At 44.4% G+C, this 27303-nt stretch overlaps 1 protein-coding gene across 7 annotated transcripts in view; it reads right to left on the bottom strand.

Annotated features, from left to right (window-relative positions):
- The window catches only part of dlc (deltaC), a 63280-nt gene that overhangs the window by 27416 nt on the left and 8561 nt on the right, over nucleotides 1–27303 (bottom strand). For all 7 annotated transcript variants that reach the window (XR_013647211.1, XR_013647212.1, XM_078929790.1 and 4 more), the window contains 2 exons: nucleotides 5224–5393; nucleotides 4432–4648 (listed from right to left, as the gene is read on the bottom strand). Coding sequence is in view for 5 of the 7 variants with exons in the window: in XM_078929790.1 (XP_078785916.1) it covers nucleotides 4432–4648; nucleotides 5224–5393 (387 nt within the window). In the remaining 2 variants the exon portion in view is untranslated. The remainder of the gene's footprint in view (nucleotides 1–4431; nucleotides 4649–5223; nucleotides 5394–27303) is intronic.

Below are 27303 nucleotides of genomic sequence, written 5' to 3'. Positions count from 1 at the left end.
AAAATAACTCAAATAAAAAGATCTAATAATTAATTATAATTATAAATAACATTAAATTAAACTGGCATTACTTAACATAACATGTTCTCATTTGCCACCCTTCCAAAGTGTTCTGCCCCCTCTGTTATCCAAGTTATAAACTGAACAATCAGATGTCTCAGTAAAGGCATGCAGTGCCCGCTGGCCCCCACCTCGAATGTTTGATTGACAGATTCTCCTGAGCTGCTTTCAGTGAATCAGAATCAGAAAGCCTTTATTGTCATTGTTACACAAGAAACTTGTGACAACGAAATTTCCGGTGCTCTCCAGCTGCTTAAACAATAAAAACAGATAATCTACTAGTGGAAGGGGTGTGGACTTCCAACAAGCTAACTCATGATCGCCGTCAGCAGTTGACCTAGAAACGTGACTTAGACCGAGTCGGACCAATCACTGTCGACTGGCTCCAACATGGCGCCGTCCGTATCACGGAAAAATGGCGATTAACTCGACTTGATTTTGCTGGAGCACGGCATTTTCTATTGGTGATGTCACAGCTGCTCCGTCCAGTTCTATATACAGTCAATGCTCCAGACTCAATAAACAGAGCAGGTTTTTGGCTTTAAGTCGAGGCAGGTGGCGTTTCTTAAACTTTATCCAGTCACCCCTTCCTAAATGTTTAAGTCAGGTCCTTCTCAAAGGCAACCAAATGAGGATAATCTTCCTCTGATGAACCGCAGTTACATGATGTTCTATAAAGACTTGTATTAGAGTAGAAAAGAGTTTTTGTGTTGGCTCCAAAAGTCAATTTTTTATACAAAATAAAAATAATGTAATAATTAAAAAAACTTGTAGTTTTGTTGTTTTTCTTTTTCTTTTTTAAATCTCCTACGTCCAGCCTTGTTCACATGTTTAGTTCTCCACTTTGCTCCATCCAATAGAGAAGAATCAAAATATTTCGAGCTACTTCAATGTCTGGGTGGAGGAGCGGAGTGGAGTTACTCCCTGACTACTGTAGCCCCTCCAGCTATCACTGCTATCTTCAGTTTTCCTGTTGACTTTGGTGCTTTCAGTAGAAGGGAAGCTGGTTTGCTGCTTCCAGCACTTCCTTTACTTTTTGAGGAAACATTTCATGATGTTTATGCTCATTACGACAGCAAAGAGCAAACTTGATCCTGTGACCTGCGCTAAAAAAAACCTTTGTGATGATTGGCTAACAGGATACCTTCTTGTTTGTTGGTATTAAACTGAAAAGTTAGATATTTACATTGTCTATTCCCGGTGGTACTGTTGGGCACAGCGGACTCCACCGGCGGGCACGGCACACCAATGCTCGCCAATGGATGCAGGACTGCATCAGTCGCCCAAACCATTGCATACAACCTGGCTAAACCCCTGGCAAATATCTGGATTCCCTGGTGGGCAACACAGAGCATCACACCTGGAACTCACCTTACGATCAAAGTCAAGTGTCTTCGGATGAATTCTGTCAAGACATTTGTGGTCTTGTGACATAACCGGAACATAAGAAAGAACAAAACTGACTCCTGACCACATCTGCCAACTACTGGAAGTGTGTCTCAACACCACATATTTTCAGTTCAGAAACCACTTCTACTGGCAAAGATGTGGCTTTGCCACGAGTTTCCCAGTCTCACTCATTGTGGCCAACCATAGAGAAATGGGGGGGGGGGGGGGGTGTTAGACTTGTTCCCAGGTACGGTTGTTCTCCAAGCTACTGGTTCTGTTACATAGACGACTAGCAGCTTTGGATTTTTGGACATAATGTTTATGTGAACAAAAACATTAGGTCATCCATCTATGGAAAATAGCCCCGCCCTCCTGGACTGTTCAGTGATCATTAAAGAGGTCAAGTAGACGTGTACGAAAAGCCCCTGCAGACCGATCAGTGCTTGTTATTTGAGTCCAACCACCCTCTATGGCACAACCTAAGTTTGATTAGAACCTAGCAGAACTAAGTCCGAGAAGAACTCACAAGTCCTGAAGGTAGGAAGAAAAAAGGACAATACGTCTGCCAACCCCCCAGAATCTTTAGACATCCAAACTGGTTCTTCTCCAAATCCCAGATCACAAGAAAACACAAAGATGAGCAAGAGATAAAAAGGAATAACACTGTAATGTCGTACATCTCCGGACTTTCTAAGAAACTCAAAAGAATTTTTGGCCAGCACATCCCGGTCCATTTCAAACCTAAACACTTGGTTCACAACTGGTTCACAACTGGTTCAACCCAAGGGCAAACTCCAGAGAAACAATGAGGGTAGTATGTTATATTCCATCCACAGCTGGGAGAATTGCAATCAACAGAACATTGGGAAAACTAAACCATTGCTTCATAGAATACTTTATTAAAAACATCACAGGGCCAACTCCAGTAGACTGGATTCTGCAGTTCACCTCCACCTGAAGGACATAAACCAATAGTTTGAGGACAGAGAATTCAGTCGTTCATGTTCCAAACCCGTTTTGTCCTTTTCGGGGTCACAGGGCTGCCGGAGCCTATCCCTACCCACTCGTGGACAAAGCCAGGGGACATCCTGCACAGGTTGCCGTTCCGTCGCGGGGCCACATATCGCACACCCATGCACACTCACATTCACACCTATGGAGAATTTAGGACAGAGAATTCTATGTCTTCGTCAGAGAGAAAGGATGGTTTGGACAACGAAGTAAGAGTCTTTGTCACTAAGATTTTGTGGTTACAAAAATAACCAAATAACAAATTTTTAGTACCAAAGTTACTTATACCTTGGTGGATACAAATCTGCATTCTCTCTAGAGCCCAGGACAACACAAAGGATGGCCAGTATGGACTTAAGGTGCTATAGAAACATAAAACTAACAACCAACTGGAAAAATACAGAATTGTGATATTTCAAACATTTTAAGTTAATTTAGATTTTTATGGTCAGTTCAGATTACTTCAAAGAGAAGTAACTGCCCTTTAGTTTAATGTTTGTGTATACAGGGACCACTTTATAAATGAGTTTCGGTTTTTGCGTACTGTCAGTTTACTGTACTGGAATTGTTCACTTGTGTTCCATTTTCCATGTGTTAACCGGCTTAATTAATAATTCAACCTTTTTTATTCTGGTTTTGGCTGCAGAAACGCAAACTTTTTCACCCAGGCATTAATAAAGTCTAAAGGTAAAACAAGTGTAGAAAGAAGGGAAGCGTGACTGGTAACGAAATTCTCAGATTATATCAACTAGACTTTAGTCAAAGTGACAAACATTGGTGTTCATTGGAAAAAACACAACAGGAAGTGACGCTTTCTGGCCCAACAACATCATCATGAAGCCTTCCTGTGCAAAACTATCACACCTAACTGTGCAGCAAAGTCATGGCGGGGTTGTGAATTACAGTTGCACAGCAGCACTAATGTAATGTGTATCAAAGTCAAAACTGATGCTAAAGTTGTGTATTTTTTTATTAACTGGCTATCTAAAACTAAGAGGGCACAGCAATTTGAGACTTAAATGGTCAAGAATTAAGAAGTAAAGGTTCAAATTTCCTAGGCAACAGGTTGTTTTGCAAACCACGCCCACATTCCTGATATGTTCATAGTGTATGTCATATTATGGTACTGTCAGGCACAGTGGACTCCAGGGGCGGGCATGGCACCCCCAACGTCCACCAATGGATGCAGGACTGCATCAGTAATGGAGACTATCACATAGAGACAACCTGGCTAATATCCTGGCTCCCTGGTTGAGAATTAAAAAGTAAAGGTTCATGTCAGCAGCAACTCCTATATAACACACAGTCTTTGACATGCCGTAACTCTTCAACCGTTTAGCAATCAACAGGAAACAGCTGATTCTAGCTTTGCATCTTGATTTTGCGCTGTTTTTTAACACTTTACTCAAACAAATTGTCATGGCGACGCAAAGCCGCTTTTATCTGATTCAGAATCCACTGGAATTATCATGATGGCGTAAACAGTTGTAGAGTTACAGTAGTTAAAGAACATCAACACTCGAGTAAAGAAGATTCTTGTCTTGAAGGACTAAACCTAAGGAAAAATGAATTGTGCCCACTTTCAGACAAAAATACATTTGACTTATCCCTATGAGGCTTCTGGAGCACTGTGATGAAGAACTGTTCTGATCCACCTTCTATGTTGGACACATGATCAAGATATTGAGGTGGCGGCAGCTAACTTAGTTGATCAGTTTCCAGTTACTTGGTCTGTGGTTCAAATCCCGATGGAAGTTGTTGCTGTGTCCTTAGAGATCTAACTGCACTTTTATTTATCTGTTATTTGGGATGAAAGTATTTCATAAATTCTACGTCAGAAGATAATGAAACTCCTTCAATCTCCTCATCAGCCGCCGCAGGCTTTCTGGTTTCATCTGCAGGAACTCAAACTGTAAGCATCATTGTGACGGAGATCTGGTTGTTTCTCGGCTGGTTTCGGTGGATTTGTACCGTTAGCGCAGGGGTTGCTGCTGCATCTGCCAAGCCTCTTCTCGCAGTTGGAGCCGGTGTAGCCAGCTGGGCAGTGGCAGCTGTAGCCGCCCGTGCCCTCCTCCATGCAGGTCCCTCCGTTAAAACACGGCCCGTCTGCGCATGTCATGGCACTGACTTCACAGTTCTTTCCGTAGAAGCCCTGAGGGCACGCACACGAATAATCGTTCAGCAAATCCTGGAGAGGAGAAAGGAGAGAGAGTATGAAGAGCATGGATGGACTTTACAAGGACACTCCAGTGCTCGTGGGTTACATCCATTGGCCAAAAAAGAATAAAATACAGAGAGGAGGTGAAGGGCATTGGTCATGGGCCCGTAACCTCCTTGAGCAGAGGTGGGCACTGAGGGCCACATTCCTGCATCTCTTCCTTCATACCCTGCTCTGGCATGTTCTGATTGGCTGGACACACCTGAACCAGGTAATCAGCCATGAGCAGGGCTAGAATGTCTGGAAGTCATGGAGACACACCGGCCCTCGAGGCCTGGAATTGCCCACCGGTGTCCTAGAGCAATAAGGAGGCCAAATAATTCCAATTCATCAATACAAAGAAGGAGAACAAGATCCACAACCAGGATCTAGCAGATGGCCCTAAAGAGATCCTGCGATGTAAGTCTGCACCACTTTTTGTGTCAGGCAGGCAACTGCTATGCTCTGGACAATCAAACAGCGTATTGACAACCTGAAAACTTTTAGAGGCTCATTCAAAAGAATGATCTCACAGATACAAACAGACTCAATCATGGAGGAAGTACTTTGCAGCTGCCGCCGTTCCTGCAGGGGTTGCTGTCGCACTCGTTTGTCTCGGTCTCGCAGTCCTTGCCCAAGTAGCCCGGTCGGCAGGTGCAGGTGTAGCTACCCTTCCCTGTGTTGGTGCACGAGGCGCCATTCTTGCAGGGCTTGTGGTTGGTACAGTAGTTTAGGTCTGGAGTAATGACACAGAATGACAGAAATCATGGCGTTAAAGAGACCCAGACTCCTGAAGGCAGAAACAAAGAAGTTTGACTTTATCTGGTTTGAAACAAATTTATCCTAACATCTGGGACAATATCTCAACTAGTACAAGTTCATCAGAATCGTAAAAACTGTTCTCTGTCAACAAATCTGCAACAAACAGTATGTGTGATGGCAGCTCAATGCAAGGAGTGTTCAACAATTCTTGCATTGAGCAACTACAGGGCAGTGAAAGGCTGATGGAATTTTTAGAAGAATCTGCAAGAGTAAACTTTTACATTTCCTTGGCAACAGAGTTTTTTGCTAACCACGCTCACGTTCCTAAAATGTTCATAGTGTATGTCGTATTGTTTTTTTCAACTTGACAAAGCAGTTGTGTATAACATTTTCACAATATTCCAGAGAAAAATGTGCGAGCAACAGGTGACTGCCACTAAAGATGATTTATTTGGAAAATTCATGATGATGGCCTCTTCTAAGGTCAAAGGTCAACAAAACTTTGGTGGTCGTTGTAGACTTTACCTGGTAGTGTGTGGGAAATTTTGTAAAGACCGTTCACACCAAAGTTTTTTTTCCCATATTGTGTAAACATGTAAAAATCGCAGAATTTCACACACATTTCACATTATGTGTTTGGTGGGGGGGCAAAATTTTCACTTAAACATATTTTTTCTTTACTGATTGGACAGCACCAATGTCACAGCCATCAAACCACAGACCGGACTGCTGTTGTCCTCCTGATTGTCTCACAAAATGTAGTCCTAAAGCTTCCTGTTATTAAAAAACACACCTGATCTAGGTAAGCAGTAATACTTAAAAATCAGACAGCAGAAAAAGAACCTCGAGGAGTTTGAATATCGACTTTTGCATGTGACCCACTGTAATACACTGTCTGTGCTCAGCAGATTATTTCCAGACAATGTCTGCCAGATGCAACTCAAAACTGTATTTATGGTTTTCATCTATAGAATTATTCTCTATATTCTCTTGGCACACTTCAGAACCAACTGAGCATGGTTCCAATGCCACAGTCTACCTGAGTATTGTTACTGACCGTGTCCGTCCCTTTCTGACCACAGTGGACCATCTTCTGATGCTACTTCCAGCAGGATAAGGCTCCATGTCATAGAGCTGGAATCATCTCAGACTGGTTTCTAGAACATGACAATGAGTTCTCTGGACTCACACGGCCTCCACAGTTACCAGAACCCAATAGAGAACCTTTGGGATGTGGTGGAATGGGAGACCGGCATCATAGATGTTCAGCTGACAAATCTGCATCAACTGATGCTGTCATTTCAACTTGGACTTGGACTTCAACTTGATGTAACTTTCAAAAGTCTTTAAAAGGGAGGAAAAATAAACCAAGAAAAACACAAAGAAAACACTATCTATGTCTTTCTGTTCTCTATCAACACAACGGTACCAACAGTTGTGATACTGGCGTTGCCAACTGGGAAGCTAACAGTTATACATTATAGACCATAGCATTGTTCTTTAACATTGTTTAAGCAACTAGCTGTTACCATTTAAAATAAGTTTGATCAAAAACTGAGAGAACAGCACAAAGAGTCCATGTTCAGTGAGAAGTGTTCCTATTGGAGAAAAACAGTCTCACAAAAATTCAATCAAATCAGTTTGGATTTTCTTTACATGGACCGTTTTATTCTGTTCGTGTTTCACAAAAATTAAAGAATAAAATTATGAAATTCATCTTTGATGCATTTAAGAATAAGAGTCTTCTGTAGTTGAAATAACATTTTTTACTAAACTGGAATCTTCATGTTGGATCCTAAATCATCGTAACACCAGCAGTGGAAAGAAAAGCTTCTCCTTCATGAAAACCACGTCTGTTTGAAGAAACTGAGTTATCAGCTGACTCCATCATTTATTGTTATACACATTATTTGTCTTTTGGCAGATGCTTCAACCTTAATTAAAGTTTAATGGATCACTTTTCTTTTACCCAAACAACCCAACAAATTCTCATTAATATGGTCTAATTACATGACCCAGAATGCCTGGAAGGACAAAGGGGCAGATGATTGGTCAGAGGAGTCGATGGGAAGTTCTACATATTTTCTAACAAAAAGTGTGTGTTAAATGTTGTGTACATACTGCATTTGTTTATTAAATTCCAGTTGAGCCTCTTGTGGTGGTCAGATGTTACTGTTACATCAGATGGTCTTTAGTTTCTGACACACGTGGTGTTTATTTGTATAAACTCCTTTTGTAGTTCGAGGTAAACATTTCTATCAATAATTGTGTTTATTTCTGCAAATATTTGTGTAAATAAGAGAGGCGGAGAACAAGAAAAGAAAGGGGCAATGATTACATGAACACAAAGGAGTTGGCAGGATTACAAACTAAAAGAGGCAACAAGTTTCTCAAGATTTATCATCACAACATTCAGATGTAGATGTTTACTCAAAAAGGGCGTGGCCTGTCCACAGACACTCATCTGCACACACATTCAAATACGACAAACATACCTGATGGCAGCACACACCTTCATACACAAACCTATCAACACGTACACAGTATACAGTACAGTGGGGAAAAAAAGTTTCATTATATTATTGTGCATAAAGAAACCACGGTAAGATGGAAAAACATTCAAAAGCATCAGATTACAGATGAGACATTTTTGAAATATGTAAAAACAAATTGCTTTATTTCCATTGTTTACCCTGTCCTGTCAAAATAACAGAAAACAAAATAAAGGTATGTGCAAAGGTTTAGGCACCCAGCAGAGTTTATAGCATGCTCCGCCCACTTTGGAAAAGCTAAGACCAGACAATCTCACTGATTGCTCAGGTGATTTAAATCTCAAAGATTTGAAACAATCTAAGCCATGTGACCTTTGCCCCACCAATCAGCATCATGGGTTCTTCCAAGCGGTTCTCTAGAACCCTGGAACTGAAAACAGTTAATGCTCACAAAGCAGAAGAAGGCGATAAGAAGGCAGCAAAGCCTTTTCAGATGTCCTCTGTTCAGAATGCAATTACCGGTAAGAAATAGCGCCAAGAGGAAGTTAAAGCGAGATCTGGAAGACCAAGACAAATCTCAGACAGAGCAGCTCGCAGAATTGTGAGACAAGTAAGTCTAAATCCATGTTTGACTGTAAGATCCCTCCAGAAAGATCCGGCAGACTCTGGTGTTGTGCTACACTGTTCAATTGTAAAGAGAAACTCATATAGTCTTCATGGCAGAGTCATCAGAAGAAAGCTTCTTTTACGTCCTCACCACAAAATTCCACCTTTGAACACAAATAAACAAGCATGATCCATTTTGGAAACAAGTTCTGTGGAGCAACGAGGTTCATTTAGAACATTTTGGCCAGAATGAGCCAAAGTAAGTTCGGAAAATGAAAGGCACAGAGTTAAATGAAAGGAACCTCCTGTTAAGCATGGTGGTGGAGTAATCATCATCTGGGGTTGGATTGCAGCCAGAGGCAGAGGAAACATTTACCGAGCGGAAGGAAAAATGGATTTAACAAATTTCAGCACATTTTGGACAGTAAGTTGATTGCAGCTGTGAAAAAGCCAAAGTTAAAGAGAGGATGGCGTCTAGCGATGGACACTGATCCTAAACACGTGTCCAAGTCCACACTAGTGCACATTAAGAGGCAGAAACTGAAGGTTAGGCCTTGGTCTTCCCAATCACATGATCTCAACATCACTGAAAACCTATGATGGATCTGAAAAGAGACATGTGCAACAAACAGACATCCCAGAAGTCTCAGGGAACTGAAAGACTTTTGGAAAGAAGAAAGGATAAAGATACTTCAATGGAATGTAAAAAGAAAAAAAAGGAAATGGGGGGGGGGGGGCACTGTTGTCCCAGCCTCAGGACCCCCATGCGGTGGAGTGCATGGAAGTAATTCGCCCAGCGAGCAACCTAACAGCAGCCACCCAGGCCACAGTCAGGAGGACCACCGCAGGAGCCCACTGGCCCCCACCTCAATGTTTGATTGACAGATTCTCCTGAGCTCGGTTTGGTGGAACACACTCACTCCCGATTGGCGACAGCAGTTGCCATAGAAACATTGACTGACTCACTGCCGTCTGCCTCCAACGTGGCGGCATCCATATCATGGAAAAATTGTGACTGAATTGGCTTCTTTGAGCTGGAGTCAGAGGTCAGACCTTTCCATGGGTAACGTCACACTCGCTCAGTCCAGTTCTTTTTTACAGTCAATGGGCTGTACTCATTTTATTCAGCTAACATCAGTCACTTCCCCCACAGTTCCCGTCACTACAGTATAAATAGCCCCTGCCTAATAGCCCCTGCTATTTATCATTCTACCACTCTGTCATAACTTTCTTGAACGCAATCTTCACTTTCACTGCTACGCAGACGACACCCAGCTCTGTATATCCAACAAATCTGATTCTTCTCTTCCACCCACTTCCTTTACCAACCACCTTCTTGCTATGAAATCTTGGTTCACTTCAAATTCTCTCAAATTAAATAGTGATAAAACTGAACCTCTCCTAAGAGGCACAAAGTCCACCTAAAAGAGAATCCAGATTCCAGTCAACAAATCCACAATTTCCTCTGACCCTTAGGTAAAGAGTCTGGCTGTCGTCCTGGTCCACAGCATCGGCACCTCCTGCCCGGATTATTGCACAAACACCATCCATCCGACACATCAAATCTGTTCTACAGCAGCTCCACTGGCTCCCCATCACACACAGGATTATCTACAAAGTACTTTTTCTGACCTTTATATTTACCCATAATCGTGCCCCTGCATACACATCAGAGTGTCTTCATGTTGCTACACCTGCCCCTTCCACTCAGATCCCCCTCCACCTCCTCCTCCCTCCCTCCAGTTGTTCCCACTGCTGGCTTTGACACCATGGGAGCACAGAATGTATAAACATGGCTCGCAGCAGCAGTCGCTGACTGCAAGGACCATACTGTTGTTGCAATTGGAAAGATTTCTGCTCCTTTTATTTCAAAATTTGACCCCACCACATGCTTGAAAAGTCACCAACACTTACACACACCCAGTACGCGGTGAAAATACATTTTTGTCGTAGTGAACATAACCACTCCCCTTACGATGACATCACTGCGAGCAAGACAGTTAAAAAAAAACAAATTGGCCGAAAATGGCTTATGGAGCTGAAACGTTTTTTTTTTTAAATACACAAGCGAGTCCAAAACACACGAGTCAGTGATATCCAAAGGAAGTTTTGAAATTATTATGGGATGTCCACACAACTTCTGACTTGGGGGACATTTTGTGGCAAACTAAAATTTGACAAAACTACACTTTTGTTCAAGCAATTTTCACAAAAGTTCACAAAAGTCACTTAGCTTGAGTCTGAAGTTTCTTTGACCTTTGACCCAGAGAAGATGCCTCCATGTTGAGTTAAAAAAAACAGAACACTTTTCGTACCAGCTGAAAACGAAAACTCGTCCTAGCGTCTCATAATTTCTTAGGCATCATGAAAAAACGTCATCAACTTGTCATATGCAGCTCTGACCTGCCTGACAGAGACAAAAGGAGGGAGTTCCTGAGGTTTCCAATTGGCATGGCTTATTTATACACACCAGTGGGTTGACAGGTTTTGACTGAGGGCACTTTTTGCCACATTAACATAACTACCATAGTTAGCATTATTAACATCTTAAGCAATGTGTTTTTCTGAGACATTTGATGATGCTGATTGCAATGCTAGCACTTTCCGCCTTATGCAGTCACAGGTAGCTCAGACAGCCTTTCAGAAAGAAAAGGGGGCAAGTCAGGCGTGCGTAGTGGCTGCCTAGCAGGTTATGTTGGGACAAAAGTGGGCGGTGAGGCTACAAAGTCCAACATGGCGAAGGACATATCGCGGAAAAATGCAGACTGAATTGGCTTTATTTGGCTAGAACCGGAAACAAGGCATTTTCTATAGATGATGTCACACGTGATTCGTCCAGTAATTTATTACACAGTCAATGGTCTCTCCACATGGATCAGTGAATATCTGGAGCTGTACAACATCAACAGTACTTTAAGAGCTTCCAATGCAAACCCACTAAGCTTGTAGAATTCCCCTCTAATGCTAATGGTAAGCCAGTTGCACAGGTAGCCATCAAATGTGGCTTAAACTCAAGAGATGCCATTCCTCCATTCTGGATACCCTACTCATAATGAAACCACTATCAGTCACCATTTCTTCATGGATAATATCAAGCTATGTCCTAAGAGCGAGAGGAACATTGACTTCCTCATCCACACCACCAGTATCTACAGTACTGACATTGAAGTCATTCCGGCTTGGAAAATGCAGTTGGATAGCGGCAAAGAAAGGAAATACAAGTAAAATACAAGAAATACAAGTAAGAAATACAAGTACTTTGGAATACCACAGATAAATGACAACCTGGAACTGGCAATGAGGAAAGGTGGAACAGCCAAATACCTCTAAAAAATAAGGGAAGTCCTAAGAAGCCATCTCAATAAACAGCTACAGCTGAGTCGTCAGATATCCCGCAGGAATAATACGATTGCAAAAGGAAAAGACACAGACCATAAGTGTTAAGAAATGAAAGCTCCTCACCAAACATGGAAGATTCTATTACCAACCCAGTAATCTGAGACTGTACATTAGCTGCAAAAAAGAATGCCAATGACCAATATGAGCTATTATCCAGCATGAAACAATGAAGACTTTTTAGTCCAGACAAGCGCCGTGATAGGAACAGCAATGATACTGTGCAGGACCCTCGAGCCCTCAGGCCTCTGGTGGAGAACCTGAGCCTGTGTGAGAAACCACCTGCAGATGGTGGGAAGATAATTATTCAAACTTTATATTCACTTGAGGATGAAAATGATAATTTTTTACAATTATCTCCCAAGTGCTGTTGAACAAAGCAAAGAATTTTAACAGCTTTTTCTAATATCCTAGCTTTATTTTAGATGCTTCCATTATTTTACTTTGCAGGTAGATACAAAATATTTTAACAAAAACTGGGTCGTTGTCATGTTAGAAGACAAAGTGACGACCCACGAAAATCATGGCACAACAGATGTTTGTCCTATAGGTCAATAAAAAGGTCAGTTCTTAAGGGGACTAATAATTCTTGGCCTGATAGACTGATACTTCTGTGACCCAATGCCAGATAAGTGGGAAATGATGGATGGATGGATGGATGGATGGATGGATGGATGGATGGATGGATGGATGGATGGATGGATGGATGGATGGATGGATGGATGGATGGATGGATGGATGGATGGATGGATGGATGGATGGATGGATGGATGGATGGAGACAGGGGTAAGACAATTCAGCCCTCTGTCTACGCTAATGACTGACTGTCTCACAAACATCTTTTTTTAGGTTAGAGACAACCCTTAACCCCTTTAAGACAATATTCCTGATCTTTTCAATGGACCTTCATACGACACAACTTCACCATCAATGTGGGACTCCCAGTGTTTGTCTCACAGAAAATTGGAATGTCTTCCTTATTCCAGCATACGGATCAGTCCTATCGAACATCAGGAAGATCAGACCAAACGTTTTGTTTTCCTTGTTTAGTCTTGTAATCCTTGTGATTCCTTCAATAAAAACATTAAATTGGATTATTTCGAAGGTCACCCATTGGACTTTGCGTTCTGAAAATGAAGCCTAGAGGGGGACGGGCAAATTGGCAACATAATGTGATGTTCTAGTGATGCATTGATTGGTCCATTCACCAGCTTGCTAATCAAGAACTTTCATTTCATGTTGAATGTTTATTTCTGCAACCTGCCTTCAGTGGTCTTTGCCCCGCCCCAGGAGAGCATCCCCAGCCCCAGACAAGCAGCCCACCACCACCCAGGAGTTCTGGCCATCCCCCCACCCCGACCCCAGGCACAGGCCGGGGCCCCCAAAGGGAGACCCGCCCCACACTCCAGACAACCACCCACCCAGTCCACGGTTGGTGCAGGTGAGAGCAAGGCGGGAGCCAGCCACCCCTGCCCAGGAGGAGGACACCCAAGAGAGGCGGGGGTCCACAAGGAATGTTGTTACCATGGCCCGACGAGGCTCCCCCATAGATGGAATTTGGAGAAGGCTAGCGCTCAAGAGCAAGGACCAGAACCCCAACCAGGATTTCACTTTTTGACAACAACCATAAAGGAGGAGTCAACGAGGCCTAAGATGAAAAGACACTATTCCTACTTTGAAACACGGAGGTGGATGCTATGTTGTACAATTAGTGAAACCTGTTGAGATAACTGTAACATTGGGCTATAGAAATAAAGTTGGATTGAATTGAATTGAAAAGGGCTTTTGCTTTGTAGAAGTGACAGCGGCTGCAGGGAAACAACTCTGATCCAGGATGATGTTGTTGTGGTGGTTTCTCTACTGCACAACAATGTGTGACATTTGTAAAATTTATTACCAAACTGTCTCCAGTTTTTTGTCCTTTCCTGCTCTAAAAACAAGCCCAAACTTTGACTAAAGAAGATCCAGTAATCTGATCCTCTGATCAGAGGTGGACCGCTTTACCTCTGTGCCGCAGCCGCCAACAAACCAAAACCAGAAACTCTACTTCTTTCTCTCCTAAACTCTTTCAGACCTCCACAGATTTGTTTTCTGGACCAAATACCTTTCCACTCTTACCTTTCCATCTCTGTTCTTCATCAGACTTCCCTGCTGCACATTCTTCCATCTCTGTCCTCGGATTCACCTGTACAGATCCACCTCTCCCTCTCTTGTCTCCTATTTATCAGACAGGTCTTGATGCTAAACTGTGCAAACTTTGGAGACGTAATAATTATTCTGCACTGAGAAGGAAAGGCTGACATGAATCTTCACAGGAATGGAGAACCCATCCAATCGTATCCATAGCAGACTGTGTGAAGCACAAAAGAAATGAAAGAAATAACCAATATAACCTCCAAGAGTTGAACCAGAGACCACTGCACTGTGGGGAGGAAGTGAAGGAGGAAAACTCTTTAAGAAAACATGTGTTGAGATTCTGTACTTTATCTGTTTGTATAGTAAGCATTTGCAGATGTATTTTGCCTTTAACTATGTATGTATTTATGCATTTTAACATCATGGCCAGGCGACTACACATGAAAACTAGCCTGGAAATATTTTACTTTAACAACAGGGGTTATGAATCTTTAGACAGACCAGAGGTATGTCTGAATAAACCACTTTTGTAATCGAGGCCAAACTTTATTTATTTTAATCATATTTGAAGATCTTTTGTGTTGGACCAGACGGAGAAAGAAAGGAGGGAAGAAGATGGAGGGATGTTAGAGAGAGGGGGATAGGAGGGTGGTTATACACGCTCAAATGTTATAAACATACCTGTTGGCTCCAAAAATGTCCACATGTCAACATGTACACAATACAAATATTGTTCCTCTAAAATGGACGATGGAATGTAAAAAGGAGGGAGAGTGCCCAGCCATCCCCACACAAAGAACCCCGCCGCAGCAGCAGCCAGAACCCCACCCAATGCCCGCACGGTAGCAGATAGAGAACAACCGCCCCCCGGGGCGACCACACCCGCCACCCAGGCCAGGGACCAGGACCGCCACGGGGGCCCCCAAAGCCAGAGAGCAGGGGGGCATGGGGGGGCAGAGAGTGCAAGCTCCAGCCCAACCAGAAGACCAGCCCCCCCGCTGTGCCAGGAGGGCCCAACGCAGGACCCCACCCCAGAAAAGCGCCCCCAGACGAGCACCACATCACCACCCAGGAATTCTGGCCAACCCCAGGTACGAGCCAGGACCCCCCAAGGGAGACCCACCCCGCGCTCCAGGCAGCCACCCACCAGGCCCACGGTTTGTCCAGGAGAGAGCAAGGCAGGGGCCAGCCGCACCCGCCCAGGAGGAGGACACCCCAGGGAAAAGGGGGCCCACGAGGGGTGTGGTAAACATGGCCCCACCAGCATGTTTAAATGGTCTTCGTCATGTCTGCGTCTGATACCCGTCTCTCCACAACGCAACACTAGCTTTACACTGGAGTTCTCTTTCTATGTGGATGTTGCAGCAAAAAGCCGGAGAAACGGGAAACAGGTCAGGTCAGGAAAATTTAAGATGGCGTGTCCACGTGATAATGCACGTTGACACCAACAACATTCATTTTCACCATGGACAACAAAAGATTAGTTTTGGTAGTACAAAAACGTAAAATCATTTCAGACATATTTAGACACAGGCTTCCTAAAAGGACTCTGTGAGGAAAGGGGGCACGGGGGTGGCAGGACAAACCACTCCTCCAAGGGGGCCGGACTAGAGACACAATGGACACCAGATTAACTATTTGACACACAACAAGATTCAAGTTTCAAGATTTGGTTTATTGTCATTCCACAGGTGAGACGAGATGTTTTTTCATTGCAAAGAAGCAGCAATAAAAAAACAATCAAAGAGTAAAAAGAAATAGCAGTAAATAAGATAGATAGAGATGCAATAGAATATAAAATAAAAATAAAATGAAATGGAGACCAGCATTCAGTGTGACTAAAGTTTCTTATGTGCGTTTAGTGCGCGGGGGGGTGGTGGTGTTAGAGTCTGTATCCATATATTGTGTCTTCAGGTTGTGTGGGGGGGTTGGGGGGTAATCCTTGGGTCTTATTGCAGGGTGGAGTTTGTGAGAGCATGAATGCATGAGGAGGACAGTCCGTTCAGCAGCCTTACAACCTTTTTAGCATCCTGCTAGATCTGCAGCTGATGCTCCTGAACCTCCTCCCTGATGAGGAAGAACAGTAAGAGGGGTGCTGGGGGTCCCTGATGATGGATGTCGCTCTGCGTAGGCAGCGCTGCTTGTATGACTCACTGAGATGGGCCTGGATGTGTGTCTGCCGATCTTGACTGTCTGCAGCCTGTCCAGCTGAGTGTCCAGTTGCGGGTTGCCGTGTTGCCTAGTAGCCTAAGCTTCTCCACCAGCTGTTATGGGATGATGGTGTTAAAAGCAGAGCTGAAGTCGATGAAGAGGACTCTAGCAAAGGTGTTTTTCCTCTCCAGATGTGACAGTGTGAGGTGGAGAGTGGTGATGGCATCTTCCGTGGTTTGATTTGCTCTGTATGCAAATTGTAAAGGGTCCATAGTTATTGGAAGACTGTTTTTAATGTGTTTTAGGACCAAGTACTCCAGACATTTGGTCACAATCGGTGTGAGGGCCACGGGGCGAAAGTCGTTTGGGTGGGCAGGACTTGACTTCTTTGGGACCGGAGTAATAACTGCAGTTTTCAGGCAGGTGGGTACAAATGCCTGCCTGAGTGATGTGTTAAAGATGTCGGTGAAGACATCTTTCAGTTGCTCCGCACAGTCTTTCAGAACCCGTCCAGGGATGTTGTCCGGGCCGGCCGCTTTGCGTGGATTGATGGTGGAGAAGGCCTTCCTCACCTCAGTGGTTGACAACTGCAATGCTGTGTCGCTGGAAGACAGCGGGAGCATCTGTGCCTGTGTGGAGTTATTTACCTCAAACCGGGCGTAGAAGTTGTTCAGTTCTTCTGGTAGAGAGCGCTTGTTCTGGCATATTGTCGAGAGGGGGGGCTTATAGTCCGTGATGTTCCGAAACCCCTGCTACAGTTGACGTGAATCTTTCTCACACACGAAGTGGCTGTTCAGTTTTTGTGCGTACAGCCTCTCTGATCCCCGTGACAGGTTGTTGCTTGCCAGACTATATGCGGCTGCATCTCCAGATTTAAATGCCTTGTCCCGGGCTCTCAAGAGGGAATGTACCACTTAGCCAAGGTTTACGGTTAACCACTGTCACATCATCCACACATTCCTTAATGTAGTCAATGACGGACACTGTGTATTCCTGCAGGTCAGTGATATTGTTGTAGGTTGCTGCTTCCCTGAAAATGTCCCATTGAGTGGTCTCAAAACAGTCCTCTAGTGCTGAACTTCTTTCTCGAGCCAAATTCTGATTTCTCTGATCTCTGGCTTTTCCTACTGCACCCTGGGTTTGTGGGATGGCGTTAGCATAACAGCCAGATGTCCAGAGTTGCCGACGTGGGGGAGGTTAGCAGCTTTGCATGCGTTTTTTAATGTTTGTATACACTAGATTTAGTGTATTAGATCCCCTTGTTGCAATGTCCACAGGCTGGTAGAATGTAGGCAGAACCGTTGTAAGACTTGCCTGATGAAGTCGTCAGCCGCTATAAAGAAGGCGCCGGGATAATCTTTTTAAAGTTCCCTGATGTTGTCTAGCTCTGCCATGGCTTCCTTAGCGTTAGCGCTCGGTGGTACATAAACAGCTGTTATGATCACAGCTGTTAGCTCCCGCAGCATATAGAAGGGTCGGCATTTTACAGACAGGGACTCAGGTGTGGCGAGCAATGGGTGGAAACTACCACGGTGTCTTGGCACCATAGCTTGTTGGTGTAAATGACGAACCCGTTTACACTCTTTGTTTACCGGTTAGCGGAGCTAGTCTATCCGCTCTGTGCGTCGTTAGCCCCTCCAGCTGGATCGAAGCGTCTGCAATGTTCTCATTCAGCCAGGATTCTGTGAGAACCAAAACACAACAGTTCACACCATAATCTGATGTAGTCCATCTTGTTGTCGAGTGAGCGTACGTGCGCTAGCAGGAGTGTGAGAATTGCCGGCATGTGTGGCTTGGCTGCTAGCCTAGCTTTAGCCCCTCCACGTTTGCCTGGTTTCCGTGTCCTGTGGCACCGCTTTCGGTGTTTCCCCTGGGATGTTGTTCCAGAGTTGCCCGCAGGCTTCTTGTGCTCAGTCTCATCCAGCAGACTGAGCAGATGTTTGTAGTAGTAGTATTCCTTGTTTCTGAGTTCCAAGAGAAGCTGTCGCTGATATACTAGACTCTTTCTCATGCAGTTTACATTTAAAACACAAAAATTTAAATTAACACACGATTGCACTGCATTGTTACTAGGAGAGGCAGCTGCGAGCGTCGGTCGGACCGCCATGTTGGTTCCAAGGGAGACGCACCGCAAAGGGAGCAGTGGAAATCCAAAGGAAGCATTCGTCTGTGAAGATTCTTATTTATCCTGCTTGATTCTATTGAATAAAGGGGATGACTGTGTGACTTGGTGTTTATTTTATTAATGCCGACGTTTGAACTTTTCTCCAAGAAGCTTTCTTTATGTTGACGCTTTTACACTGAAAATACGTCTTGGAGAGGAGGGAAAACATCTGCATTAATAAAACAAAAACCAAGTCCAGCTGACTGTTTTTCAAATCTACTACTTCAATGTAAGCGTTTGCTCATTGATGCCATCTCTTTGGTTGATTTCATTCTGCATTGGTCAAAGGTCACAAAAGTTAACTCTCAGTCACAGAAGATGCTTGTTTGGCGGTAAAAATCCATAAAATAAGCCCTTACCCCAAATCAAAAAACTAAAAGATGAAACAAATAGACAATAATACTGATAATAGTATTTATTATAAAATCAATGAAATCTCCCTTTTTCATCTCTCTCCCTGAGGACATTTCATCGTTCTTCCGACTTGTGCCCTCTTCGTCTTGTCCTTCTGTGTGTCACTGACATCACTTCCTCTTTTCCGCTTGTTGGATAATCCTTTTACATTCACACCAGAGGTTAGCTAAGCCTTTAAACGAAAGAGGGTAGTAAGGGCAGGAATGTCCAGTTTAGTTTAGTTCAGCCGTCACCTATTGAATTCTATGACTTTATGTTCTTTATGATTCATTTTTCATCATTACAGTTACCAGAATGAAGCCCATTGAGACGACTGTTGTTGTAAATATTGGCCTATATAAATAAAATTGAATTAAATTTAATACAACTGAATTCAAACCTGTTCACTTGAATGAAATGTCTGACGAAACCAAACTGGTCCTGGACCAAACGTACCTGTGATGAGCAGTCATTTGATTCAAACACAGCTAAACAAAAAACCCATGAACTCACGTGAACACGCCTGAACACACCTGAAAACACCTGAAAACATGTGAACACACATGTGAACACACCTAAACACGCCTGAACATACCTGAATACACCTGAACATGCCTAGACACACCAAAACACACATGTGAACGCACCTGAACACACATAAACACACATGGGCACACCTGGACACATCTGAACAAACCTGAACACGTGAGCACACATGTGAACACACGTGAACACACCTGGACACACGTGAACACACATGAACAGGTGAACACACCGAACACACATAAACACACGTGAAAACACCTCAAACACATGGACACACCTGAAAATGCCTGAACACACCTAACACACATTAACACATGTGCGCACAAAGATGAACATGTGTGAACACACCTGAACACATGTGAACACGCCTTAACAAACCGAAAACACCTGAACATAGATGAACACGTGAACACACGTGAACACACCTGGACACACCTGAACACATGTGAACACACGCAAACACAGCCTAACACACCAACCACCAAATGCTATGAAATCACTCCAATCAAAAATGATCCCATGTCTTCTGGGCTACTTCTGGAAGATCCATCAGGTGTTCAGCAGATTTATGAGATTTATGTTTTTGAGCAAATCCCTATGGGGGGGGGGGGGGGGGGGGGTTTATAACATGCAGATGAAGGCAGAATCATCCTCTGACCTCATCCTCCCCCTTCAGGTGAGATGTTTACAGGAGTATCACAGGTTTTCTATTGATTTCATGGCTTATATCCTGTAATTGTGGACGTGAATCCAACTTTCCATTCAGCTAATTGTATTCCAACAGCTCAGTGCCTGAAGCTTGCAGACATGTGGGGTCAGGAAGACATGCAGAAGATTTACACACCGTTCACAATAAACTGAAACTAACAGACGACCTCTAGGTGCTTTCACTGGTTTAAGCAGAAGAGAATAGTCGTTTTGGTTACAGATTTTCCAAATAATAATTATATAATGAAAGTAAATAAAATTAATACTCTATTTATCCCACAATGGGGGTGTCACAATGGGGGTGGGGGGGGTGACCCGGGTTAAGAGAGGAGTGTCTGTATCTTCAGAGGAGCCTTTCAGTTCCTTTGAGGGTCAAGCGGACACCTTAAGGGGCGTCCTGAAAATGGAATGTACCATCGTCATGCGTGTGGTAATTGTACTGTGAAGTATTCATAGGGATAATGGAAGTTACACGCATTGATGATGTACAGATGATGCCGTCGTACGGCGTCTTTATGCAACGCTCTAGTCCTTAGTACGGTGTGAATGCTGGCTCCTTACTGACCACATGCATGGAGTGTGCGTGTGATTTCCTCATTTCTAACAGTCAGACAGCAGCAAGGACTGCGCACGTCTCACGAGAACATCACTATGGGATCCTTGTGGAGGACTTTGGAGGTTGAGAAAATGAAAACTCTTTATGACACACCGGCGTCTTCCCTACTTCAGCCTTACTTACCTTCTGTGTTGTGGAAGTGTCCACTATCACCTGTCGCCCACCGCGTGCACGCCTCCACTCAGCGGCCTGATATTTTGTCCGGGTCACCTGTGTGTCCTGTGCAGGTTTTTTTCTTTGGTTGAACCCTGAGCATCAACTCAGAGTTCAGAGTTGATGTTGTGGTTTTCTTTGGTGTTTTCCCGTCTACATTCCATCCTTTAATGAGATCTTTCTGTTCCAACTTCAAGAACGTTCCAGAGAGGCTGAGGTTTGAAACAGAGTGGTCTCTAACAACAGATACGTTTTTACACGACCTCTGTGGCTTTAGGAGACAGTCATTCAGCTTGAGTCGACCACCTCGTCCAGGTATTTTAGGCCCTTCTGAGCGACTGATAACTGGTTTTCTCCATCACCGTGATGGACCTTAAGCAGAACATTCTGACTGTGCCCGCCTGCATCAAACCACTGAGCTGCTGCAGTGTGATTCCCAACCAAGGAACTAACAGGTTTTACAGCCTATCGGCTGAACTAAACGTGAAGCTAGCATGCTACCATGATCAGAAAGGTCACAGAGGATCAGGAGAAACATGGAAAGACTTCCTGCTGCATCCATAGATGTAACCTGACACGGTTTTAAAAAGAAGCCATGAACAGAGATGTTCAGAGGATTTCTGCTCCCAGATGAAGAGAAGATCCATGGAGCGTCGATGAGCCAATGTTTGGGAACATGTTTGTCCACTTCCATCATTCAGAGCATACATGATGCCCCTCACCGGATGAGCAGAATTCCATGGGTTTGGTTGACCTGCAAACGTTTGGAGGCACCAGTGACGTAGAGAAGCTGAGAACAGTTCTGGAGGAGCAAATAGTTTTCCAGGATCTCCATGGTTACCGCAGCAGGACAACGCCAGGCCTTGCAGACTGCATCAGCAAGGCCGAGATCAACTCGTTCCACAATCTACTGCTCTCTATGAGAAGAAGTGGATGTTGGCACCCATGAGGAGTTTTCACCAGGAACAGATTATTCTGAAAATCACCAACAGTTTTGTTCATAAAAACCACCAATTATGCCATTTCTGTAATAAAATACAGAATTATTTTTTTCTAAATGGAAGGAAATGCAGAGGTTTGTGGATCAGAGCTGTACACTCATGATCCTTGATCTACCAGCTGCTCAAGAGGACCAGGTGGGATCAGGGAGGACCAGGTAGGACCGGGGAAGAGTAGGTAGGACTAGGAAGGACCAGGGAGGACCAAGGAGGACCAAGGAGGAGCTGGGAGAACCAGGGAGAACCAAGGAGGACCAGGGAGGACCAGGGAGAACCAGGGAGAACCAAGTAGGACCAGGGGGAGCAGGGAGAACCAAGGAGGACCAGGGAGAGCAGGGAGGACCAAGGAGGACCAAGGAGGAGCAGGTAAGACGAGGGAGGAGCAGGGAGGAGCAGGGAGGACCAAGGAGGACCAGGGAGGACCAAGGATGACCAGGGATGACCAAGGAGGACCAGGGAGAACCAAGGAGGACCAGGGAAGACCAAGGAGGACCAGGGAGAACCAAGGAGGACCAAGGAGAACCAGGGAGGACCAAGGAGGACCAGGGAAGACCAAGGAGGACCAGGGAGGACCAAGGAGGACCAGGGAAGACCAAGGAGGACCAGGGAGGACCAAGGATGACCAGGGATGACCAAGGAGGACCAGGGAGAACCAAGGAGGACCAGGGAAGACCAAGGAGGACCAGGGAGAACCAAGGAGGACCAAGGAGAACCAGGGAGGAGCAGGTAAGACCAGGGAGGAGCAGGGAGGACCAGGGAGGACCAAGGATGACCAGGGATGACCAAGGAGGACCAGGGAGAACCAAGGAGGACCAGGGAAGACCAAGGAGGACCAGGGAGAACCAAGGAGGACCAAGGAGAACCAGGGAGGACCAAGGAGGACCAGGGAAGACCAAGGAGGACCAGGGAGGACCAAGGAGGACCAGGGGGGACCAAGGAGGACCAGGGAAGACCAAGGAGGACCAGGGAGAACCAAGGAGGACCAAGGAGAACCAGGGAGGACCAAGGAGGACCAGGGAGAACCAAGGAGGACCAGGGAAGACCAAGGAGGACCAGGGAGAACCAAGGAGGACCAAGGAGAACCAGGGAGGACCAAGGAGGACCAGGGAAGACCAAGGAGGACCAGGGAGGACCAAGGAGGACCAGGGAAGACCAAGGAGGACCAGGGAGGACCAAGGATGACCAGGGATGACCAAGGAGGACCAGGGAGAACCAAGGAGGACCAGGGAAGACCAAGGAGGACCAGGGAGGACCAAGGAGGACCAGGGAAGACCAAGGAAGACCAGGGAGAACCAAGGAGGACCAGGGAGAACCAAGGAGGACCAAGGAGAACCAGGGAGGACCAAGGAGAACCAGGGAGGACCAAGGAGGACCAGGGAAGACCAAGGAGGACCAGGGAGGACCAAGGAGGACCAGGGTGGACCAAGGAGGACCAGGGTGGACCAAGGAGGACCAGGGAAGACCAAGGAGGACCAGGGAGAACCAAGGAGGACCAAGGAGGACCAGGGAGGACCAAGGAGGACCAGGGTGGACCAAGGAGGACCAGGGAAGACCAAGTAGAACCAGGGAGGACCAAGGAGGACCAGGGAGGAACGAAGAAGTTACATTCTAATAATTACCCACGACAAGCGAGATCCCTAAAGATTAATCTTTAGTTTTTTACAATAGTTGGTTTAAGGAAGTGAAACTCCTCACTACACACTCTATAGACTTTTCTCAAACATTTTCACACTTTTCTCTCAAAGTTCAAATCTTCATATAAAAAAAAGTCAAGGATTATAGAATGTAAACAAAAAGCTCATCGTTATCAAAGGTTTATGTAAATGTGACAAACTGAAAGTAATCTATAGGAGATACGGCACGGAGGAGATTGATTGACAGAACTCTTCAGCCAATCAGGACACTGAACAAAATTCCATCTTTAAAAAAAAAACAGAAAAATGGCACTAAAATGAATCTGCAAGAGATGAACCGCAAAACAGCGACGGACAACTTTTATGCTAAAACCTAAGATTTAGCCTTTAACCCTTGTGCTATTTTAGATGACCCCCCCCCCCCTTCCATTGACGTGTTCTCCCTACCATGACAAAGGTGGATAAAGGTGGAAAGATTTCATGTAATCCATGGACACCAGTGAAGATCACAAATCATTGAAGAAAAAAGGTTCAGAGCACTGTCTAGTGGGTCTAGATGACCCCACTCCCAATGTTAAAGTGCCTAGGATAGCACAAGGGTTACAGGGCCTATGTCCTGCTTTTCTGAAGTCTTTCAGAGTAAACTACATCCAAGCATATGATCATATATTACCTTTGCCACACTAAATTATTCTTTTATGAAATACTGTTTTTTTTTGCAGCTCATTTTGCTGCCCATAAGTAAGATGACTTGAACTCTGAGGCTCCGCCTTTCGCTTCTAATGGGTGCCACCCACTTCATTATAACAATAAAATTGATTAATCAATTTTTGAAGATGGTTAAAAGATTGATCTCTAATTAAATCACCTCACTTCCCCCAAAGATTAATGGATGTTTTTACTAATGAAAAATAATTTTCTGAAACAGTGTTATGCCTATTATTTTACTGATATAGTGTTTTTTTAATTATAGTCATGATTTTTCTAATTAATATAATCTAAATATATTTTAGATAACTGATCTTTCTAAAATAGTTAATTATTATTTTCCATCATAATTTAGGTAATTCATCTTTGTCATGTGATTATTGATTCTTAGATTCTTAATTCTGTCTGATTTCAGTTAGGAACCGGATAATAATAAATCATGTAATAAAATGATTACGGTAGAACAGGATTATATAAATTCACTTCCTTCCATCCCTTTCAAGCAATATCTGATTAAATGTCTAATTATCCTAAGTTTATACGTCTCTGTATGAATGTATAACTGATGATTGTAATGTCTGGTGCATTATTTTTGTTTTATTGCTTAAAATCAACTGTTTCAAATCAAATGAAATCAAAATTAAGAACTCAAAAAGTTGATTTAGCGTGGTATAGAATCCAGTGTTGACAGTGTTTGAAGTACAACAACTCATCAACTATTTATTTAACATCATTCTGATGCTGAAGCCGCTTTTCTCAGCTTCATCCACCATCCCAAAAAGGTTGATTGCATAAACGCACAACAAGTTAGGGTAACTAGAGCGCACGTGTTGTTTCCGGTTGTCAGTGACAGCTCCGGTATGAAAGGGTTAAGAGTGAAAGCTGCCAAACTAAACAGGAGAGGCTAAAATATGAGAAGACAGAAACAAGAAGAATTGAGAAAGTGAGCAGCAAAGCAGCTGAAACCGCTCAGAGGAAAAATGAAGAGATGGATGCATGCAGCAATGCTCATATTTGACAAAAAAGATTCGTTTTTTAAAACAGCCAACAGGTTTGGGCTTGAAGCCATCACATCTGACCCACACTGGGCAAACCCCCCCAATCCAGGTCCTTCAGATCCTCCATCCTGTCCGGATTCCAGCCCTCATTTGTTCTGTTTGCTGCTGCTGATCAGACTCTGGTGTTCTCACAGTCTGAATGACCAAACACACCTGACAGGTGATCAGCAGCCACCAGGGAGGGAGGGCGGGACCCTGCCAGGTCTCCCTTAAAAAAGAGAGATCTGATCTCAATGGGACTACGTGGTAAAATAAAGGTAAATGGTAAATGGTAAATGGCGTAAACTTATATAGCGCCTTTCTTCCTACAAGGACAAAGCGCTTTACAGTCACAGACCCATTCACCCAGTCACACACACATTCACACACTGGTGGTCGCTCCGCTGCCAAACACAGGCGCCCGCCTACCACCAGAGGCAAGGTGGGGTTCAGTGTCTTGCCCAAGGACACTTCGACTCATGGGCGTGCAAGGCGGGAATCGAACCTGCAACCTTACGATCATGGGACGACCGCCCTACCGCTGCACCACGGCAGAAAAAAGAAAAGGCGGGAATTAGGGTTGGACCCACATTCAATTCAGTTCTGTTCTATTTGTATAGCCCAACATTAAAACACGGTTGTCTGAACTGGCTTCACACCGAGGATTCACAGGAGAGCCCGAAGGCTTCAAGAACGGAGATAAAACGGTCAATATTCCAAAAAAGTGAGAAATCTGAAACGGAAGCACCATGAAGAACCAGAAGACTGTGGACGCATCGCAGTGTTCAAACTGGGTTGTGAAGGGTCCTCATCAGTTTCTGGAAGCAGAATTTAGGAACTGGAGTTTGACATTTTCTGAAAAAAATCGAATATCTTGAAGAAAAAAACCACAACAACAAACTGAAGCAGGAAGTCTGGGATCTCCTGATGATTGTCATTCCAAAGTCAATCTGCAAATATCTGATTACTCCCAAGAGGAGGATTTATAAGACAGAAAGTACCTTAAGAAACTCACTAAAACACAAGAGAAGTGAATGTGTGTTAAACCTAAACCACCGGCTTTATGCTTTATGACCCCGTCTGATGGTAATTTAAGATGAAAAGCAGTGACCAGTATCTAAATCGTCTTTATTGCCTTACGTAAGCTAGTGATGAGTGACGCTGACATGAGAGATGGATGGATGGAGTGATGGTCTTGGAGTAAAAGGATTTGGATTTTTGGTGATGACAAACATGAACAACACGTCGCTGAGTTTGACAACAATTTTTACCGTATAAAACATAAAATGTATACAGGAAGTCTGAAAAAATGTCAAACAGGTTTTGTGAGTAACTTTAAAGAGTGAAAGGTGTTCCATAGAATCATTCCATATCCACTGAAACATCTCCAGCCTTCATTTCTTGTTGTTCTGGTTGAATGAAAACCAGAAAATCTGATGCTTGTGGAAACTCTTCTGATGATGTCAGAACCCTGATCTGCCAGCAAGCTCAGAACATCTGCAGAGGCTTCTCCTTCAACGGTCTCAGTCTGGATCAGAAGCTGAACCAAACCGACGTCCCAGGTGTCCAGAGGACCGTCGTCTGCAGACTTCAGAAGCAGGAAAAGACCCAGAAGGTGGATGTTGAACCGGCTGCTTGTTCACTGAGGGCTGCATCGATGCAGTCAACAGCACACCAAGATGAAAGCCTGTTCCAGGAACAGGAAGAAGTGCAGCTTTGGGAGGACTGTCCACAGAAATCCTTTCAGGAATTCTCAGGAGGACTGACATGAGGCCGAAGTCAGAACCTCAAGAACCTCAAGAACCATCCAGAACCTCCAGAACCTCCACACACAGACCGACGGTAGACGTTGGATTCAGCTCATATCGTATCCGCCCAAAGTGCTTCATGGTACCACACGTTCACTCACTGATGACAGCGCCACCGCCATGCACATCGCCAACCTGTACCCACTAAGAACAATGCTGGGTTCAGGGTCTTTCCCAAGGACACTTTGGCACAAGGGCGGGCAATATGAGAACTAAACCTGGGATCTACCAACCAGAGGTCAACCGCTCTACCTCTGCACCAAAGCTGCTAATGTGGTTTGGATTTTTGGGGCACCTAGACGTATCTGTGCTTTTTCAAATCTCCTGCAAGCAGTGGG

The sequence above is a fragment of the Oryzias latipes genome, chromosome 13, assembly GCF_053564925.1.
Source record: "Oryzias latipes strain Hd-rR chromosome 13, Olatipes_Hd-rR_3.1".
NCBI lineage: Eukaryota > Metazoa > Chordata > Actinopteri > Beloniformes > Adrianichthyidae > Oryzias > Oryzias latipes.
This window is presented reverse-complemented; position numbering and strand designations above follow the sequence as displayed.